This window comes from Somniosus microcephalus, chromosome 19 (assembly GCF_052327205.1).
Source record: "Somniosus microcephalus isolate GS21.2 chromosome 19, FLI_Smic_1.0, whole genome shotgun sequence".
NCBI lineage: Eukaryota > Metazoa > Chordata > Chondrichthyes > Squaliformes > Somniosidae > Somniosus > Somniosus microcephalus.
This window is the reverse complement of record NC_141005.1, coordinates 20,012,132-20,033,612: the sequence shown is the minus strand read 5'-3', so window position 1 is coordinate 20,033,612 and position 21,481 is coordinate 20,012,132. Positions and strand designations below refer to the sequence as shown.

Sequence of the window (21,481 nt, the reverse complement as noted above, 5' to 3'; positions counted from 1 at the left end):
CATCCTTTAAGGCTCACACCTCTTCTCAGTGCCCTCGTGATGTTCTAGTTCTGCTGTTGAATTTAGTGTCTGTAGCTATAATCACTTCCAATTCCCTCTTTGCCCTTTGATTACCCTTTTGCTGTGCTTCTGAAATGTTTTTCCTTTTTCCCAGGGAACATCTCCCCCTTCGTTCTGTGACCCTTAGGCTAGTTTTCCTTATTTCACTTTGGAATGTCTTGTTGATCATTTAAGGTTAGGCCTTTTTGAGTCTACGCATTCTAAACTTGTACATTAGAATTTGTCCAGCATGTTCCTCAGTATACCTTTGAAGGTATTACATTTTTTCTCAACTGAGGTTTTAACAGTTTTTCCCAGTTAATCTGTTTTAATCCTTTTCTCATGCCCTTGTAGTTGGCCTTTTTAAAAAATGTTTACCTCGATGTTGGTTCTGAACATTGTTGAATCTGATTAACCATAATCAGTTATGGTCACTATCAATCAGAAATGCCTCGACTTTCATTTTTACTATGCTGCTGCAACATATCTACTGTATTTATGCTGCACAGAAGGCTACAGTACTGACTATAATACGCAGGTCATATTTGCACTGCTTTCTTGCATCTTTGAAGTTGGGGAAGGCAGGGCTTCATGAATGATACTCGAGTGAATGCGCAGAGCACTGCTCACCGGCTTCCCATCACCGATGTGATTGTTAAGATTGTCAAAATGGTCTGTTCGTATCAGTCACTTAAGTACAAATGGTAATCCAGAAGGCTGAAAGAATTGGTTGTAATTTTACCCTTTTTGATGTTACTTTGCCTCAGCTCTTTTATACTATAGCCAATCTCCATCCTTCCCAAAGTCAGACTGTCTCTTGTCAGTCATTAGCTGAAAACTCTTCTGCCAAGAGATGTGACTAAGTCACATTAATGATAACAGAAGGAATAAGTGACTCTGAGCAACTGCATCAGCATCAATGAAACAGTGAACTGGGATTAAAGTACAGAAATACCTCCATCTGTGATGTAAGAAAACTACTAGGCACTTGGTCTGAGTATTAAACAAGGCTTTAATCAACTGTTTTTCAACATGGAGATCTAGTTGTGTCCTTCACTAGTTCCTGTTAAAGAATGTCCTGAGCAAGCTGGGCCCATGCCTGAGTATTTATACTCTCCCTGGACAGCGCCACCAGCAGGCCACCCGGTATTACTTAAGTCATTTCCACATGAATGGCAAGATTCATGTCAATCTGCATCCCTTATAAATGATGTAGCTTTTTGCTATTAACAACATTTATGTTTTTAGCAATACTATGGATTTGTGGCTGACATTTTACTGAAAATCTCTCACCTGGGATTTGTCCAGCATTGACGGCTCTGATTAAAGATAGGCGGATCCATAGAACGTTTCGGTGAAATGTTTTAAAAACAATTTGGCAGCAGTAAACGGTCATCCCCAACAATAATTGCATCTTGTGAATGTTGACTTAATTTCTTTTCCTCTTTTCTTTCACCCAGGGATTTAAGCCTAGTTCAGGAACAGTCCAGGAGTTGAACTTCCGCAGTAACAAAAATGTCTGGGGCTACTTCAGCGTGGCAGCTGCTGGCGGCCTGCACGAGTTTGCTGATTCCCAGTTTGGCCACTGTTTTTCCTGGGGAGAGAACCGCGAGGAGGCGATCTCGTTAGTACCAGTTACATTGTCCAATGTCTTACTGTTGTTACCTAACCACATTGAGAGCATGCGTAAGGATATGTTTTCTGCAAGGATAGTGCAAATATTGGTGTTGAATACACAAATTATTCCCACTCCTGATTGAAGTAACTTACAAATGCTGCAATTATTCGGGAAACGTTCAACACTGGGAGTAAATTGTGTTCTCTAAACTAAAGCATGTGTTAGTCTTGTGCTGTAGTTGAATCTACCTTGTCAATTAACTATTAAAGCACAGGACATGCCTGCTTATTACACAGTCCACTAACACCAGCCTCCTCCTACCTGACATAAGTCACCTTGGAGTGCAAGAAAAATTAAATGCACCTTGCTGTTTGTGAGTATTTTCTATGTCTATGTTATTGCTACATCACGAGCATTTGACCAAAATTTGGGGATTCAATTATTCAGCTATTTCCATTATCCATGGGATGGGGGAGGTGGGGTGGGGTGGCCTCCTTTACTGCAAATAATGAAGGTTGTAACATAAAGGTTGTTCATGAGGAAAAAAGAGATACTGTTCCTGGACCTTGCTTTGTGTTTTTCTCGGAGACCAGAGACAGAGGGGGTCAGAGTGGGAATGGGAAGGCAAGTGAAAGTGGCGAGGCGCAAGAAGCGCAGGGTCACACTTGCTGACTTCTGCAAAGCAGTCACCAGATCTGCATTTTGCAGCTCCAATGTAGAGGAGACTGTACAGTGAACAGCGAATACAATTGCGACAAAAATGTGTTTTTTGTCTGTTTTAGATTATTGATTTGAATTTGTTACTAGTAACAATATACATAGGAGTTAATTCTGCTTTATTTTGGCTCTTACTGCAAGGAACAGAAAATAGGCATTTTGTTCAGGCAGGCAAAGGCCAATTAATATGTGTCTGGGTTTCATTTCTGTCTACAAATGTGAACCACCTGTTGGCATGCAGCGCCTTCTGGTAATCTGGCATAGTGGCAATGGTAATCTGTTCAATTCTGGGTTCTCACTATTCGAGATATTGGACAAGTAACTATGCATTCCTTTGACATGAGGTTTGCTTACCTGAGTGGCCTGTGGTCCTGAACCCGAGTAGAAGTTGTATCATAACTAGATTGGAGGCTGTACTTGTAAATTGCTGTCTTACATGAAGGGAATGTTGAGTCCCTGACAGTGGTTTGGGGTAGTGAGTGGACAGATGTTTCACTTACTGTGGTCACATGCAAAAGTGCCAGCGGATGGGCAGCTGTAAGTTGGAGCGATGGAAGACTGAACCAGGGTATACCAAATGGAATGGGCCTTCTGGAAAATGGAGAGAGAAGGGGTGGGGAAAACTTGCTTGAGGGTAGATTCTTGTGGTAGGTGGCAGAAATGGTGCAAGGTTATTTGATGAAACATAGAAGATAGGAGCAGGAGTAGGCCATTCGGCCCCTCTAGCCCGCTCTGCCATTTAATGAGATCATGGCTGATCATCCAAATTCAGTACCTAGTCCCTGCTTTCTCCCCATATCCCTTGATCCCTTTAGCCTCAAGAAATATATCCAACTCCTTCTTCTTGAATATATTTAATGAATTGGCCTCAACTGCCTTCTGTGGTAGAGAATTCCACAGGTTCACCACTGTCTGGGTGAAGAAATTCCTCCTCATCTCAGTCCTAAATGGCTTACCCCTTATCCTTAGACTGTGACCCCTGGTTCTGGACTCCCCTGCCATCGGGAACATCCTTCCTGCATCTAGTCTGTCCACTCCTGTTAGAATTTTATAGGTTTCAATGAGATCCCCTCTCATTCTTCTCTCATGGAAGATGAGGCTGGGGGAGCCATGTCATTATTGAAAGAAGGGATGTAGGTCAGAGGTGTGGAAAATGGAACGGATGCAATCCATGGTCCTGTCTGCCATGTAGGGAGTGGGGGGGAGCTTCAGCTGAGGAAAAACTTGGGCGTTTCAGAAGTTTAGAAAGTGGAGTCATCAGTTAGTGTCGTGGAGGTCGAAAAACTAGGAGATAAACATTGCGTCTTTACATGAAATAAGATGATTAAAAAAACATACTCTTAGTTGTGGGAGTCCGTAGGCTTATAATAGGTGGCTGTGGAAAAGTCATTGCTTGAGATGGAGAGAAGTCCAGGAAGAGAAAGGAAGGGCCACGTGAAGGTGAGGGATGGGTGGAAATTGGAAGCATAGATAATAAAATTCTCAAGATCATACTGGGAACAGGAAGCTGCACCAATGAAGCCGTCCATGTAATGGAAGAGGAGGTTAGTGAGGTCTGAGTAGGATTGAAACAGAATGTTCCACATATTCTGCAAAAAGGCAAGCATAGTTGGGATCTATGCAGATTCCCATAGCAACACCTTTTATCTGGAGGAAATGTGGAGTTCAGAGAAGTTCAAGGTGAGAATAGGTTCTGCCAGGTGACTATATCCATGGGGAAAAGGAGACAATTGTGGTCAGAGAACCTGAAGTCACTGAAGTGGCAGAGGGCATCAGAAGAGTTATGGATATAGATGGGTAGAGACTGGACAAGGGGGCAAAGAACAGCATTGAGATAAGAGGACATTAATTTAGTGGGACAGGAGGAGGCCAAAAACAATTATCTATCAAGACCGTCTTATTTGTGTTTCTTGGGGAGAAAGTAGCAACAGGCCATGTGAGGTTGGAGAACTACAAGGTTAGAGGCACCTAAGGGAAAGGTCTTGGGCAGAGATGAGGAACAGGACAGCTATGACGTAGATTAAGTCAATGCTACTGAAGAGAGGTTGAGATCATGCATCCAGCAGAGCATGATAGAGAGGATAGATTGTGTGAAACACAGAGCAGTCAGAGGGGCACTGAATATCATAAGGGTGTCGGCGATCATGGTGGATCCAAAAAACAAAATTTCAGCTGGAATCCGTGTGGAATGAGTCTGAGCTGAAGGCAGGTGCTGTGAAATAGCTATGGTTGTAAAAGTGGGCCTTCGCAAATACCCAGCGACAAACAAGAAAGGACAAGAATAACAAGGTGAATAGGATGAAAGAGACAAATGGACATGTGTTTTGTGGAAGCTAAGCACTGGGTTCAGACTATTCCAAACATTTGGTGTAGGACCCTACAATTGGCAGAAAAAGACCTTCATCCCATTAATATATCCATACTTCAGAAAAGACATACTTGCTCTCGAGTCAGTACAAAGAAGGTTCACTCGGTTAATCCCGGGGATGAGGGGATGGACATATGAGGAGAGGTTGAGTAGATTGGGACTCTACTCATTGGAGTTCAGAAGAATGAGAGGCGATCTTATTGAAACATATAAGATTGTGAAGGGGCTTGATCGGGTGGATGCGGGGAGGATGTTCCCGATGGGTGAAACTAGAACTAGGGGGCATAATCTTAGAATAAGGGGCTGCTCTTTCAAAACTGAGATGAGGAGGAACTACTTCACTCAGAGGGTGGTAGGTCCATGGAATATGCTGCCCCAAAAAGCTGTAGAAGCTACATCATTACATAAATTTAAAACAGAAATAGACAGTTTCCTAGAAGTAAAGGGAATTAAGGGTTACGGGGAGCGGGCAGGAATTTGGACATGAGTCTAGGTTCGGATCGGATATGGCCCTGTGGGTAGCGGAGCAGGCCCAGGGGCCATGTAGCCTGATCCTGCTCCTATTTCGTGTGTCTAATTCTGTTAGATTCAGGAGATGGTTCTGTGATAGTAGATTGGCGGTTAGGATCAGATCAGCCATGATCTTATTGAATGGCGGAGCAGGCTCGAGGGGCCGATTGGCCTACTCCTGCTCCTATTTCTTATGTAATGGGGGCTGGATTTGTTCCCATGGATGAAAGGACGGTGTGCCAATTTACTGCAGCACTAAGTCCCTTTTTATTAGAATCCCAGTTTGATCAATATCATAAAAATATAATGAGATCATGTCACAGGTACAAGGAAAATTGTGATTTAAAGCATTACATAACCTTAACAAATCATTGGGTTTGTTTTGGGGATTTAGAAGAATTTTCAAAAATGTGCTATAAAGAAATAAGGAGAATGCTGTGATCTTATCTGGATTTGACTGTAATTTTTCTTTTAGGAATATGGTTCTAGCACTTAAGGAACTCTCAATCCGAGGGGACTTTAGAACAACTGTTGAGTACTTGATCAAGCTGCTGGAAACTGAGTGTTTTCAGGGTAATAACATTGATACTAGCTGGCTTGACTACCTCATCGCAGACAAAGTGCAGGTAATGAGATGGTACTGATTGTGGATGTGAGCGAGAATGTGAACCCAGTGGAAGTTGAATAAGACTTGGCTTCCATTAGGCTCTTATAAGTATTGTACTCTAATGCCAGTTCAGGCTAATTAATAGTCAGTCTATGAACAAACTTGTCTACTCGTGTGCTCCATAATCACAGGTGGGCAGTGCTATGAGCTGTGAGATAGATGGGCCTGGCTGGTTTGTCATTGCATTGTATCATGGAGTGATGGAATTTGGCTTCATGCCCACAATTCCCTGAATGGAGAGTTCCTGATCTTGGTTGGCCATCAAGGGGAGGTGCCAAGCAAAGGGTGAGAGATATCCTGGCACAAAGGTGGAGGAAATCTGAGAGCACATCAACCCAGCCCGCTCTGCAAACCAGATGTTTGAGGGAAAATTGCCTTCAGAATCTGATTCCAGATCCACCCAGATTGAGGGGATGAAAGCGTCCTTCTGTCTTTGTGAAATGAAATTTCACTGGGCACAAGCTTCCAATACAAATCTGTTTGCTGGTTTAGTGCCATCTAATTCAGGTATCTTGTGAGGGAAATGGAAATGTCATTGGTGCAGTAGGGAGTGGTGTTCTGAAGTTGGGAATAAGTATGTTTTTGTATAGTGCGGAGGAAGATGCACTCTAGTGATAGCTTGTGATATCCTTGCTGCTCCCACTAGGTGCTAGAAGTGGAAGTGTGTTCTGTTGCTCAGTAATGATACCTCCTCTCAGTACAAAAATCAACTTGTGATGCAAAACAAAAGTTTAGTGTAATGAAAAATACTTAACTAAGGAGATCATTTTATATTAATTACAATTTCCCCCCCCTCTAGGCAGAGAGGCCAGATACAACGCTTGGAGTGGTGTGCGGTGCTTTACACGTGGCAGATTCCGCCTTCCAAACAAGCATGACTAACTTCCTGCACTCTCTTGAAAGGCAAGTTGTTGGTGGGGTGAGATGTCTGTGTTTGCAGGGGAGGTGAGTGGGTGGCTCATTGCAAGATGCCTGAACAGTAATGTGGAAATATCTTGCAATTCAACTCGGGTTATTATCCCAGGGAGGAATTCCTTAATTGAGCGTATTCTGTGAGCATTGGTGATAATTCTAAAGGTTGGGATGAACTGGAGTAAAAACAAATCCAATAACCACAGTTGAAGTTTGATACTTGTTTTATTTTCAATTGATCATCTTTCCATTGACGGGCAATCTGTGTGTATTCCTTTGTTCTTGCAGAAGGCTGCCCTGCATCATTTGTGCTAGTGACCAAAGCAACTTGTGGATTTTTCACAACCATATTGCATAATGTGGCATAACATGTGTATTTTGTGAGAACTGGATGGTCTAATTTTTAATGAAAGCTTTTCAAAATAATAGATTACAAATTGGAACATTGGCCCCGATTTTCTGCCAGCCGTCAGGCGGCTTTTCAGGCGGCCGGGGGCTGAAAATCGCCGAAAAAGCAGGTCGCGACCCCCCCCCGCCTGATTCCCCGCCCCGTCCGACTTTCGGACCGCCGTTTCTCCGCGACCCGCTTCAGTCCCGGCCGCCGCTGGCGGGACTGGTTGTCGGAACACTAATGACCAATTATTACCTTGTTGAAGTAGATTTTCCGGGGCTGTTGCGAATTTGGGGCTTTCCCCACGTGAAACACGCCTGCGGGGAACCCCGCTGATGAGACCTGGTGTGAAGCTTGCCGGCTTGCTTGCGGTCAGCTGCAGGTCAATCGAAGAAGCTGCGATTTAAAGGGACAGCACTTGTATGTTGAAGGACCTTGTTGCAGGTTTGGGGCTACTTCAAGGCTTAGGCACAGCTGTGGAAGGTTGGAGCCTCACACACTTCTCCAATGCGATCTCCTGGGAAGCCCCTCTCGCCACCCTCACTCAGCGCTTCCTCAGCGGAGGCATCTACGAGAAGCATGGGACGCCTTTTTTTCCCTTCTTGCCATTAGAGGATCTCCAGCAGCAGAGGCGGCAGCAGCAGGATCAGCAACAGGAGCACCAGGCTGCTGCTCACTCACCTGAAGCTGCACAGGCCAGAAGGGGCCAGCGCTTGGAAGTGGCTTGAGAGCACCTTGCTGCGCTTTAGGGGGCCATGGGGACCCGTTTCTGCACTGGCAGTCCGACTCAGAAGGACTTCCATGAAGATCTGGTTTTTCTGTTCAACAGATGGCCAACGCTCCTCAAGAGATGTCATTCTCTTATGAGCACTCACCATGTTTTCCATACCCTGGCGAGTTATCTCCTCCATGGAGGTTGCCAACCTTTCCATGGTGATGCGTTCATGTGCCAATGACTCCACAAAGGCTCTGCTCATGGTCGCTATGGACTCCTCCATTCGCCCCACACTCGCAGTGACCGTGGAGACAAAACCTGCCAGAGACTCCTGCATCTGTGCATGGAGAGCCATCACCTCTTCTCTTGCGGATGGACCCAGAGGCAGAGGGTCGACATGCAGCGCAGCTGAGCTGAGCTGGCAGAGTCCTGCGCCCTCCGACGAGGACTCTCCACTGCTGTCCCTGTCTCCAGAATCTGCTGAGGCTCATTTGGGAGCTGTGAAACACCAGGTGACAACACTACTCTGTCCCGAAGGTCCCCCCGAGGTGTGTGTGTGTCTGCGCTGGTGCTGGGTGCGCTTACTTCTGCTGACGCTGCGCCCTCAGAGGTTGGAGCTTCCTCTGAGGAGTCTGGCTGCACAGCCTCTTCCTCCTCCACAGTGTGGATGGGGGCTCTGGATGGTACTGTGGGGGAGTAAAGGAAGGAGTTAGAGATGTAATGCCAAGGTTCTTCTGGTGACTCCCAGCGAGTTGGCATCTGCTGACCCCTGCATCCATGCAGCATTGGTCTCCGTGGGAGGCCTCTTCCTCCCTGACCTAGGGAAGAGGACCTCCCTGTGGGCCCTAACCCCATCCAATAATGCCTGTAGTGAAGCCTCGTTGAATTTGAAGGCAGCTCGAGGTCTGGCACTGGCCACAGCTGCTGCAGGCTCCTCTGCCATCCTGTATGGTTCGTTTGGAAGCCTTCAGAGGATGCAGTGCTTGCTATGGACCTTGAAAGCACCACGAATGATGACATCATACTGTGGGGATTTTTGACTCGAATTGGACAATTAGCAAGGCTTCCCACATGCTGGGAATTAATTGGCCACTTGAGGGAAAATTGCATGGAGCTGGCTGACAGTTTTTTTATGTGTCAGAAACCCCACATTCGGGTAAACCCGACCACTTCCCCCACAAGCCGAAAATCGGGGCCATTATTTCTTTCTAGATTCTAGAAACCTTTGCTAGAGATGCTGTAGTAACTGGCTGAAACAAAAACAAACCAAAGACCATAAGAATATAAGAAATAGGAGCAGGAGTAGGCCATACAGCCCCACGAGCCTGCTCCACCATTCTATAAGATCATGGCTGATCTTTGACCTTCCACTTGTGGGGAAGAACAAAACTAGAGGCCATCAATATAAGATAGTCGCCAAGAAATCAAACCGGGAATTCAGAAGGCACTTCTTTACCCAGAGAGTGATGAGAATGTGGAACTCGCTACCGCAGGGAGTGGTTGAAGCGAATAGTATGGATGCATTTAAGGGGCAGTTAGATAAGCATATGAGGGATAAGGGAACAGAGGGTTATGCTGATAGTTAGATGAGGAAAGACTGGAGGAGGCTCGAGTGGAGCATAAACGCCAGCATGGACTGGTTGGGCTGAATGGCCTGTTTCTGTGCTGTATATCCTATGTAATGACCTCAACTCCACTTTCCCACTGATATCCTTTCATTCCCCTAGAGTCCAAAAATCAATCTCTCAGCCTTGACTAAACTCAACGATTCAGCATCCATAACCCTTTGGGGTAGAGAATTCCAAAGATCCACAACCCTCCGAGTAAAGAAATTCCTCCTCATCTCAGACTTAAATGACTGAACCCTTATCCTGAGACTATGCCCCCTAGTTCTAGACTCTCCAGCCAGGGGAAACAACCTCTCAGCATCTACCCTGTCAATCCCCTTCGGAATCTTATATGTTTCAATGAGATCACCTCTCATTCTTCTAAACTCCAGAGAGTATGTAACGATATATCACTTGAGACCAATAGCAAGTTCCTTTTTGAATAATAAAGCTGCACCACTCACCCACCCAGAATGGCACAGTAATGTAGCATGATATGGCAGAAGCCACTGGTATCATTTGCTGCAGTACTGTGCCATTCTGTGGGGAATGGTGAGATGTTGGTTCATTCCTAATCTTCTGCACCACTTTCTGGTGGTAAAAATAGTAGAATGGAGCTGTGAGATTTAACGTCACAATTCCATCCCAAAAAATGCTTACCAGAATTCTCCTGAAAAATTGCCAGTCCAAATAACTGCCCAGCTGGAACCTGTCCCACATGTAAATGTAGTGGGTGGTTGGGGCCTAAGTGGCCACATCATTGTCTGCAGCAGTGAAAGCGACCACTCCTTTGAATGTTTGGCACTGGTTCCTTCCAGGCAGCCTTGGGGGAACCTTTGTAGCAGCACAGCATTGTATAAAGAAAGTCACTGATATTCTATTTAGGCAGGCCTTGCAGTTTAGGGTACGGTAGCATAGTGGTTATGTTACTGGACTAATGAGCTGTAGACTTGAGTTCAAATCCCACCACGGCAGCTGGGGAATTTAAATTCAGTTAATTAAATAAATCTTTTTTTAGTTGGATATATTTCTTAAGGCTAAAGGGATCAAGGGATATGGGGAGAAGGCAGGGACAGGGTACTGAATTTGGATGATCAGCCATGATCACATTGAATGGCGGAGCAGGCTCGAGGGGCCGAATGGCCTACTCTTGCTCCTATCTTCTATGTTTCTATATTACCTTCTTCATGGAACCTTTGAAACACTGAGAGCAAACAGTCCAATTCTATAGGTTGGCATGATTCCCACAGGTGCAAGATATGAGGAGCAATTGATAGAACACATGTGGCATTGAAAGCTCCATACAACTACCCCTCAATTAAATTGGTAGGAAAGTCTTTTGTTCAATTAATGTCCAGCTAATCTGTGCTGCCAATAACCTTATCGTGCACGTTAATGCCTGCTATCCAGAAATCTGTCATGACACTTTTATCATGCAACAATTCAGTATACCAACCTTGATGACTCAGAACCATGCATCATGAGTATTGACTGGAGTTCAGAGATATCCCCTACAGCCATGGCTTATAACACCAGTAAGACATCCACACAGAGGGGGCAACACAGGTCCATGGGACTACAAGAATTTTAATAGAGCAGACCATGGGCATTTTGAAATTTCATTTTAGGTACATGGATTAATCTAGTGAAGCCCTACAGTTTCCAGAATTATTGTAACTTGCTGCAGCCTACTTAATATCATTATACAGAACGGGTTACGACCTTCTGAAGCTGAGGGAATGATGATGCAGATGGAGAAGGTCTCTCCACCTCCACATAAGGAGGAATGCGTACAATAAGGAAAGGAGGTGGAGCAAGACAGCCGTCATCTTAGAACCAGAGAAACGACTGGAAACTACAGCTATGTGCTTTCAGTAAATAAAAGTTGACAAATTGAGTAAAAGTCTCCATCCGCCTCCGCCCCCCCCCCCCCCCCCTCCCCCCGCAACCCCCTGGTCTGGTCACTCATGACAGACCGTGATGTCTGTGCTACTAGTTGGTGTTGCATTGGTTAGTGGCAGAGTCACATGGACGGGCGGAAGTGCAGCCCTGCCACAAACTCGCCAAGGGAAGGAGAATCCAGCCCCTGATCTTGACACCTTCACGTGGCAGTTGACCTCTGACTGGCATAGGGTAATACCTGGGAGTGAGTTGCCTGCGCATCCTCTCGATCAGAAATGGTGTGTGGTGCTGGGTGACCAGCGAAGGGATAACAATCTTTTAGGGTTTGATCCCTGGTACATTCTAGGTTAACTGGTATCAACATCTCTGGACTCGAAGAGGGCTATAAATCTGCCATGAGTTCTACTGCTGACCTTATCTGCATCAAGATGCTTCAGCTACTTTGAGAATGGGTCAGTTTTTGGATCTGTGCTTGCTGACGATCAGATTCTTTGAAAATCTTCCTCTTTGATTTCCGTACTCCTGAGAAACCTGCCTCCTTAGTCTTTCTCTGTTGGAGTTTTTGCCCTTTCCAGGAGGGATGCGATCAGGCAATAGGAAACTATTATAAAAAGAATGTTACTTTAATTTGAGGCACAGGTTTTCTTTAAAAAGCGTCTAACTTTTTTTTTCTTCCCTCATCTACAGAGGTCAGGTTCTCCCAGCAAACAGCCTGTTGAACACAGTGAATGTGCAGCCCATTTATGAAGAAACTAAATATTCCTTACAGGTAGGGGAGTTAGCGAAGGCTTTTCCTGTTTGATTTCCTTTCATTGTTCTCCCTTTACTGAAATTGCGTGTGTAGTTGTTTTTGAGTTCTTGCTTAAAGAATAATTGTGTTTGGATGAATGACTGAGCCCAACTACACAGGGGAGCTGAATTAGCGATTGATTACATTGGCTCCTGGTTAAACAACGCTTCGATTTTAAAATTCTCATCCTTGTTTTCAAACCCCTCCATGGCCTCTTCCCCTCCCCATCTCTGTAGCCTCCTCCAGCCCCACAACCTTCCTGAGATATCTGCGCTCCTCTAATTCTGGCCTGTTGAGCATCCCTGGTTATAATCACTCAACCGTTGGTGGCCGTGCCTTCAGCTGCCAAGGCCCTAAGCTCCGGAATTCCCTCCTTAAACCTTTCTGCCTCTCTACCTCTCTTTCCTCCTTTAAGACACTCCTTAAAACCTACCTCTTTTTGACCAAGCTTTTGGTCATCTGCTCGAATATCTCCTTATGTGGCTCAGTGTCAAATTTTGTTTTATAACACTCCTGTGAAGTGCCTTGGGATGTTTTATTAAAAATATATATAGATATATTTAAATGTGACGTTTTCACATCTCTCAATCGGTGCTGAATGATAGGTAGGTAGCATTTTAGTGTGCACTGGTGTTCAATGAGAACTGAGCTGCAAGTGCTAAAAATGAACATTATGCATGACCTTTTCCAGGTTCAGAAAGGAGACTTCACCCTTCAGTCTGAGGACGTGTTTGAATACAGCTTCCTGAAGTGAACAGTTTGCAGACTTTGTCAAAATATCCCAGTCATTTCACCATTTTACCGTACCTTGTCACTATCCATTTTTGGGCTTGATAAAAGGTGGACACCCTACCAGGATGACTATTCCCTTTTAATGTGACTAAGCCTTCATGCTTACCTGCTCCCTTGGCTTTAGTGTTTGTAGTCAGTCACTAAGTTTGAAACAACTGAATTAAATTTTTGCTGTATGAATTTTGTTTTGCTTATTTTCACATCCAATGTACAGGTGGCCCGTCAGTCGCTGACCCTCTATGTTGTTATTATGAACAACTCTCACATTGAGATTGACGTTCACCGGCTAAGTGATGGAGGCCTCTTATTGTCATATGACGGCAACAGTTACACTACATACATGAAAGAGGAGATAGACAAGTAAGAAATCCCCTGCAGTTATGCAAGAATTGTCATACGGTCTGAAGTTTCTTGTTCCTGTTTACTTAAACAATTACTTATTTGCACCGGCAGGTATCGGATCACTATTGGTAACAAGACCTGTTTGTTTGGGAAGGAGAAGGACCCAACTGTGCTGAAGTCTCCCTCTGCTGGCAAACTTCTGAAGTACCTTGTTGAAGATGGAGGCCATGTCTTTGCAAAACACTGCTATGCGGAGATCGAGGTGTGTAGATTTGATTACAATTTTTTCTCTCTCTCTCTCTACCAAAAGATTTATTATATCCATATTGGAGTACTATTGTATGGGCGACCCTTCAGTGCCTCACCCAAGTGACCAGTTATTCATATGGGAGCTTGAGTGTCATCAGGGAGCATCACAGGCAGATCCAGTCCGAGACTCCCCTGATGTCCACATGTACACGCTTTCGGCCAAGAGTGCTGGTAGTGATGAACATAATCTCCAGCAAATTTTACCCTTTTCTGATTCAAGTGAGCCAACTGCCTCTACCACTGCCCTAACTCAGCACAGATCAGGTACTGAACATGGGACTTTCTTGGTATTTGTATTACTAAACCATAAAGAGTATACATTGGGTGCATTTAATACAGACTGAATCTCTCCCCACTCCCATGCCCCACCCTTTAGCCTCGGGTAAGTCCAACACCATTTACAACATTTTGTAAATACTCATTTTTTTGTACAATCCTTGCGTCCAAATTCTTGATTGAGGAGGTCCTTGTGTGACTACTAATTAATGGTGTTTGAAGTAATTTATTAATAACTGGCAGTTTTAAAATACCATTGAGGTTTTGCCACTGGGCATTGGCAAGAGGCCTTTGAGAGGGAGCAGTAGGGAACCTCACCATTTTTTTAACAAAAGGGAAATTGTAAATTTTTCATCATTTGATGACAATGTCATATAGTCTTGTAAAGTTTGACTTGACCTGCCTCCACACAGGTGATGAAGATGGTGATGGCTTTGACTGTTGAGGAGTCAGGATGTGTGCATTACGTAAAGAGACCAGGTGCCTGTCTGGAGCAAGGCTGTACAGTAGCTAAAATGGAATTGGATAATCCCAAGAAACTTCATCCAGTAAGTTCTTTTCCATCTGCTCCATATCTGCACAAATTGGTGCGCTGCCAGTGATTTACACTATATTGTTTGTTCCTTTGCTAAAGATTTACACGATAAAGTTGCTTTTTTTTTGTAAACGGAACTGTAAAGCTAGCGAAAACAGGCTGCTGGGGTATGACGCAGTTTTATCAAATTGGCATTCCACTAGTTTTTGGAAAGTGCAGTTGGATCACCTAACTGTGTTGTCTTCTAAACAGGAAGAAAAATGTATGTGTGTGGGGAGGGGGAGTCCTTTCTATTCACAATATTTTCAGTGTTGAATTAAGAAAAAGTTACATTTTTATTTGACTAAAACAAGTCAAATTTCCTACCACAAATGACAGTGGCATTTTGTTCCTCTTTCCCCTTTCCTCTTTCCCTACCACTCTCCTTTACCTGCCTTCTTTCCTTACCCCTGCTCTGGTGACATCACTGATGGACATCAACTATGTTGCAGTGCTGCTGCAGGACAAGAGGGGCACAGGCCTGGGAGTCGATGGAGCCGCCTGAACCCAGGAAAAGCACACTAATAGCAAGCTATGTGGAGCGCCTATATTTTAAATATTAACAAGTGCATCATTGCTCTTCTGGATCTCATTCTCTAGGCCCACTTGCACACGGGAGTCTTTGTGCCACAGCAGTCGCTAGCCATTGTTGGTGAGAAACTACATCAGGTCTTTCACAGTGTGCTGGAGAATCTGGTCAATGTCATGAATGGTTACTGCTTGCCTGAACCCTACTTCAGTAGTAAGGTAAGTGGTAGAGTTAGAACAGCGCAACCTCTTCCTCTCTCTCTTTTTATGATCAGTCTTAATATCTACACACTTATTAACTAATTGGAAGGATTAGGCCATTTCCTTCCTGTTATGTTCTGCAGGTAGATTTAAACATCAAATAAAACCTGAAATGTAGGAGTGTCTTAATCCTTAGGTTGTGTTGAACTGTGCCAAACTGGTACTTATCTAGCCTGTTTGGACTTATCTTTTCCCCCATATGCCTCCCCCCAAAATAGTATGTGCATTTTTTTTTTGTGCTGCAGATTTTTTTTTCATAATCGTGTATGGCATGGGCATTCAAAGCACACAATCTGTGTCATGGAATCTCGGGTTCCAATTAGGGAGGAGAAATCAAATGCGAGTCACTCACTGCGTTATCTCAAGAGCAATATAAAATGACTGCACCTGACCCCCTAGTAAAAAGCTGCAGGGCTTTTATGCTTTTAGTATTGTGTTACTCAGATCCAATTCTACCAGCAAGGTAAGGCCCCTTGAGCTACCTTCCTAAACCCCATTACCTCTACACTTCTATCTCCACCTTTTAAAACATTGTGAAGGCCCATCTTTTGACCAGATTTTCAGTCACCCCCTCCTATCTCTCATTCCATGGCTCAGCATCCATTCCTCTATTTCTATTTGTGCAGCACCTTGGGGTGTTTCTTTATATTAGTTGACCATTTGCAAATAAGCTCATCCCTCATCCAATTTACCTTGTACTAAGGTAGAACCAGTATAGTTTATGTCTGGCTGTCTGTGTACCCTGATGTCTTATACTGACTTCAAGGAATGCTTGTGCTAACTTGGCTCTTTCAATTCCACTCCCCCTTGCCCACCATAGGTTAAAAAATGGATCACAACGCTAATGATGACTCTCAGAGACCCTTCGCTACCCCTTCTTGAGTTGCAAGACATTATGACCAGCGTCTCGGGCAGAATTCCTGCGAGTGTGGAGAAGGCCATTCGGAAAGTGATAGCCCAGTATGCTAGTAACATCACTTCTGTGCTCTGTCAGTTCCCCAGCCAGCAGGTAAGCCAGTTACAGTTGTGTGCCCATGAGAAAACTGTGAATTATAGTCAGATTGTCAGAGAAACAGATATCATACTATTTTTTTTAATGTTCAAAATCATTTTCGGGGATAAAAATAACTTTTGAAACAAGAATGGGTTGGCCCATTTGCCCCTGACAGTGCACCTTTCCTCCCCCAGGGGGATGAGCAGGAATCCAGTTCCTAGATGTCTTCAGCAGGTTCGTACCTCATTCTAAGGTATGCCTGCTGCTGCTCCTGGCACACTCATCTACCGTCTGTGTTGAATCCGGATTGGTTTCCTGGGTTGATGGTGATCAAGGAGTGAGCAATGTGCTGGGCTTTGAGGTTACAGATTGTGGTTACAGCTCTGCTAATGGCCCGCAGTGCTTCATGGACACTTGGTTTTAGGCTGCTAGTTCTGTCTTCAGTCTGTCCTACTTAGCAGGGTGGTCGTGCCTCACCATACATTGGAGGATTTCCTCACCATGGAGACATTTTATCTTCAAGGACTGTGTGGTGGTCACTTCTACCACTGCCCTCGTGGACAGATGTACATGTTACAGGTAGATTGGCGAGGACAAGGTCAAGTAGGTTACTTCCTCGTGTTGGTTCCTTCACCATTTTGACTCGGATGCGGTCTAGCGGTTATGTCCATCAGGACTCATTACTGGTGGTATGACCGAGCCACTTAGTGGTGGACATTGAAATCTCCCACCCAGAGTACATTCTGTGCTCCTGCATCCCTCCGACCTTTCTCCAAGTGATGCTCAACATGGAGGAGTACTGATTTGTCATTTTTGTGGAGGGGGTGGTAGGTAGTAATCACCAGGAATTTTCGATCATCTTGTTTGACCAGAAGCCGTGAGATTTAATAGGGTCTGAAGTTAATGTTGAGGACTCCCACTCCGACTGACTGTGTATCATTGTGCCCCCACTTCTGGTGGATGTATCCTGCTGGTGGGACAGGACTTCTGAGGGCTGGTGATACAGGAGTTTGGAAATGTTAGATATAATTATATGCGCATGACTATGTTAGGCTGTTGCTTAACTAATCTGTGGGATATCTCTCCCAACTTGGGCACCAGTCCCCAGATTTTGGTGAGGAGAACTTTGGAGGGTAGACTGTGCTGCGATTGCCTTAGTCTTATCCTGATGAGATGCCTGGGTCGTTGCCGATAGGTCCGTCTGATTTTCTACTAATTATTTAACTTTATAACGTTGTTTACAGACTGGGTGGCTTGCTAGGCCACTATAGAGGGCATTGATTCTCAATCAGGTATTGAGATTGGAGTCATATGTAGATCAGACTGGGTAGGGGTGGTAGACTCCCTTCCTTGATGGACCTTAGTGAGCCAGTTGGGCTTTTACAACCATCTAGAAGCTTTTATGCCTTTTTTCTGGTGCCACCCCGCACATATTACTAGATTTGCTGATTCCAATTTCATTTGAACTCGCAATTTCTGGGTGACCAGTTCAGTACCACCTGGTTACTGTACCTGCCCTTTCATCTTGGCTCCACCGACACTTTTTTTATTTAAGGTTGCAAACATCCTGGATAGTCATGCAGCCACCCTTCAGCGGAAAGCAGACAGAGAAGTCTTCTTTATGAACACACAGAGCATCGTCCAGTTGGTGCAGCGGTGAGTATCGAATTCTATATCATAACACTGCTCAATGTAATTTTGTGAGTGATTACAAAGCATCGGCCTCCTGTGAAGGATTAGTAACTGTATTAAACGGCTTGAACATTTTGACATCACCTGAACCTCTTTTAGAGTAGCCACTCCCAGTTTTGTATTATAATGTACAGATACCATCTGAACCCTTTGATTAGATACCAGCCTGCAACCCATTCCCATATCTCCATAATTATGCTGTAGTAGTTGATCTCCTGTGGCGTTGTTCATAAGGCAGTCTGGGATCTCGTGCACAGTGTGACTTTTAGCTGCTGTCCTTTAAGCACGTTTTTTGCGTACTTTCTGATCTCGTTCTTGGTTATTTTCCTTAGCAGTCATTTTTCTAGTTTGCTACCAATTTGTCCTTTGTGGGAGCTAATGGCCCAGAATTTGCGCTTGTAATGACAACGAAACTGTCGGCGCTTGCCGCCATTACTGTGTAAAACTGACAGCAAATTCTGGCGTCATCACATGCATAGTTAAACGTGGAAATCCGGGAGTTGGTGTCCGTGATACCCAGCTCCTCCACAGGGTGCGCTGTTGCAGTCTTCGCAGATGCAATCAACACAGAATCAGTGATTTGACATGAACTTCAACTTTTTACATACTATTCTCGCTGTAAAAACCATTGAAAAAGTTAAGCCTTGTTGAATGAGGTGTAACTGAGTTTTTAACAGCGTACTAAGCCATAATTACTGCTGAACAACCTCTCTGACCCTGAAAAACTAATTTTATAAGTGGAGTGTCAGTCCATGATTAAAAACTCCATAGATTTTTTAAATAAAAATTATTTTTTATTTTATTACTTTAAAGTTTGTTTATAATTTTTCAGCTTCTACCTTCATCCCATGTATATGTGCCAATCTCTCTTCCGTTTTCTGTAAAATGATTAAAAAAGTGAATGATAATCAGTGCTTTTTACTTCCTGGTTTGCTGTCTGAGAATTCTTCAGTCTGATTGGCTGCTCAGCCTGCTTGATGACTTCATTGTTCCTGGATGTCACAGAACCCCTAAAGATGGCGCCAGATTGAAACTGACATCGGAATGGGGAAATCGACGCCACAGAGCCCACTAAATTTTTGTGGGCAGCTTTCTTCGAGGTCAGCGGCGAGCACCGCCCCTTCGCCGCTGACCGCAAAATTAGGGCCAAAATGTTTCTCCTAACGCTTACTTTTTTTTTGCCTTTTCTATGGCTGGAAAAAAATATCCTGAGGCAAGGAGTAAAGATCCATGCTGGCTTGTGTTGAGTAAGGTAAACTGTGTGGCTCCCCACTATTTCCCCATCTCTTTCTCCCCCACCCCCCCCCCCCCTGCCATTCTCTGTTAGAGGTACTCCCTGTTCTTTGAAGACTAAACTTATATATTACAGATTGGTATTTTATATCAAAATATTTAACCTATTTCAAATTACCACAACCAGTCTTCCTCTTGCCAAATTCGGTTTGTTACAGTAACCAGGATGCTCTACGTCTGCTGGAATATGCTGTCATAATGGAAAAGGGGGATTTGGACAGTGGATGGGGTAACTGGTGGAAAAACATATCAAATAGCATGGCTTTCAGAGGTCTGGAAACTGAATGGAAACAGGGATCTTAATAGACTGAGAAAAGTTGATAACTGTAATGATATTCTGGTGGTTTAATTAATTTTATGCAAGCATCTTTAACACTTGTTGAAAGTTTCGCAGTAAAATAAATGAATCCAGTCATTACTCATTGCTGGATCTTTGGTCTGTGAGATACGAGATTACCATGAACATTGAAGCTTCAATTAGTCAGGCGTGAACCGCTATTCGATTCCAGCCTGTAACTCACTGCCAGGTGTATTTATTTCTGTACCTAACTGTTTGGCTGAGTCCTGGCCAAACCCCTTCTGTTCTATGGGTAGCCTAGGACTCTGACCCGCAGCAGTTTCATCAGGTTCCCATTACTACGAAAAACATAAACTTAGTTTTCTTCCTCTTCTCTGTCAGCTATCGAAGTGGGATTCGTGGGCACATGAAATCTGTTGTCCTAGACCTGTTGAGGAGGTATCTGAGTGTGGAAACACAGTTCCAGCAAGGTAAAAAAAAAAAAAGTAGTTTGTTTTTAAAATTTAAAATAAAACCAAGGGCCGACCCCACACTCCTTGGCTTCAGGGCCTCCTCGGGCAGGTGACTGGTGAACGTGTGGTTTCCTGAAGCTTTCCTAATTCCAGACTGAATCCGTACATCACTTGTTATAATTGGCAAATGTCCCATAGGTGCTTTGCCCACATGTTTGCCCTCCTCTCTCCTACTTGACCTAAGTCCAGTCTGATGAGAGTTATTCACCAGAAAGTTAGCCTGCCTCTTCTCTGCTGACTGATCATCTGAGTCCCTCTAGCATTCTCTGTTTATGTTACATTTTTACCAAACTTTTTAATCTGTATATATTTACTCAAATTAAAATTTATTGAGCATTTAGATCCCTCCTCTCCAATTCCCCATTCCAATAATGTGCCGTTCTTTGGGCAGCACGGTGGCATAGTGGTTAGCACTGTTGCCTCACAGCGCCAGGGACCCGGGTTCGAATCCGGCCTCGGGCGACTGTCTGTGTGGAGTTTGCACATTCTCCCCGTGTTTGCGTGGGTTTCCTCCGGGTGCTCCGGTTTCCTCCCACAGTCCAAAGATGTGCGGGTTAGGTTGATAGGCTATGATAAAAATTGACCCTTAGTGTTAGGGGGATTAAATACGTGGGGTTACGGGGATCGGGTGGGATATGTGTCGGTGCAGGCTCGATGGGCCGAAATGGCCTCTATCTGCACTGTGGGGTTTCTGTGATTCTGTGATAAGGAGGTGAGCTGGGAGTTCTGCCAGTGTTGCTCTGGAGCTAGACATTGGGAACTGCATAAGGACAAGCCGGGGTGAATCTGGCCTCCATTTACATCTCTCCTTCTTGCTACCGGCTCTTCTCAGTCCTTTCATCTCACTGACTCATTCAGATTTGACAACCTCTTCGTGAAGTATCAGGTGCTAACCTGAATTGTACCAATCCATGGATGAACCCATTGGTACAGCAATGCACTATATCATTAAGGCATGCACTTGTAATAAAGTATCTATAAAGCTGTGATTAGGATGATCTTTTAAGGCATTAAGTAAAACTATGCATCAAACATTATGGGAAAGAATGGGAGGGTGTTCTGAACATGGCAGTTCTCCAACAGGCTTTTGTCTCATTCTGAACATTTGGAACCATTTTAGGAGGAGAAATCATAACTTAAAGAAAAATCAGTGTGAGCTGGGTTTAAAGTGTTCTCACATCATGTAACTTGATTTTATTGTGCTATACAGTAATGTCGAGTTTTCAAATGCTCCATTTTCCAGCTCATTATGACAAGTGTGTGATCAACTTGAGGGAACAGTACAAACCTGACATGACACCGGTACTTGACTGCATCTTCTCTCATGCACAGGTGGCCAAGAAGAACCTCCTAGTCATCATGTTAATTGTGAGT

General features: G+C 44.3%; 1 protein-coding gene across 2 annotated transcripts in view; it reads left to right on the top strand.

The window, feature by feature from the left end:
* acacb (acetyl-CoA carboxylase beta) overlaps positions 1 to 21,481 on the top strand; it is a 147,549-nt gene that overhangs the window by 54,911 nt on the left and 71,157 nt on the right. For both annotated transcript variants that reach the window (XM_085961310.1, XM_085961309.1), the window contains exons 12-23: positions 1,500 to 1,663; positions 5,728 to 5,878; positions 6,719 to 6,822; positions 12,134 to 12,215; positions 13,243 to 13,388; positions 13,482 to 13,632; positions 14,369 to 14,503; positions 15,130 to 15,276; positions 16,139 to 16,327; positions 17,868 to 17,968; positions 19,977 to 20,065; positions 21,351 to 21,475. In XM_085961310.1, the coding sequence (XP_085817436.1) occupies positions 1,500 to 1,663; positions 5,728 to 5,878; positions 6,719 to 6,822; positions 12,134 to 12,215; positions 13,243 to 13,388; positions 13,482 to 13,632; positions 14,369 to 14,503; positions 15,130 to 15,276; positions 16,139 to 16,327; positions 17,868 to 17,968; positions 19,977 to 20,065; positions 21,351 to 21,475 (1,584 nt within the window). The remainder of the gene's footprint in view (positions 1 to 1,499; positions 1,664 to 5,727; positions 5,879 to 6,718; positions 6,823 to 12,133; positions 12,216 to 13,242; positions 13,389 to 13,481; positions 13,633 to 14,368; positions 14,504 to 15,129; positions 15,277 to 16,138; positions 16,328 to 17,867; positions 17,969 to 19,976; positions 20,066 to 21,350; positions 21,476 to 21,481) is intronic.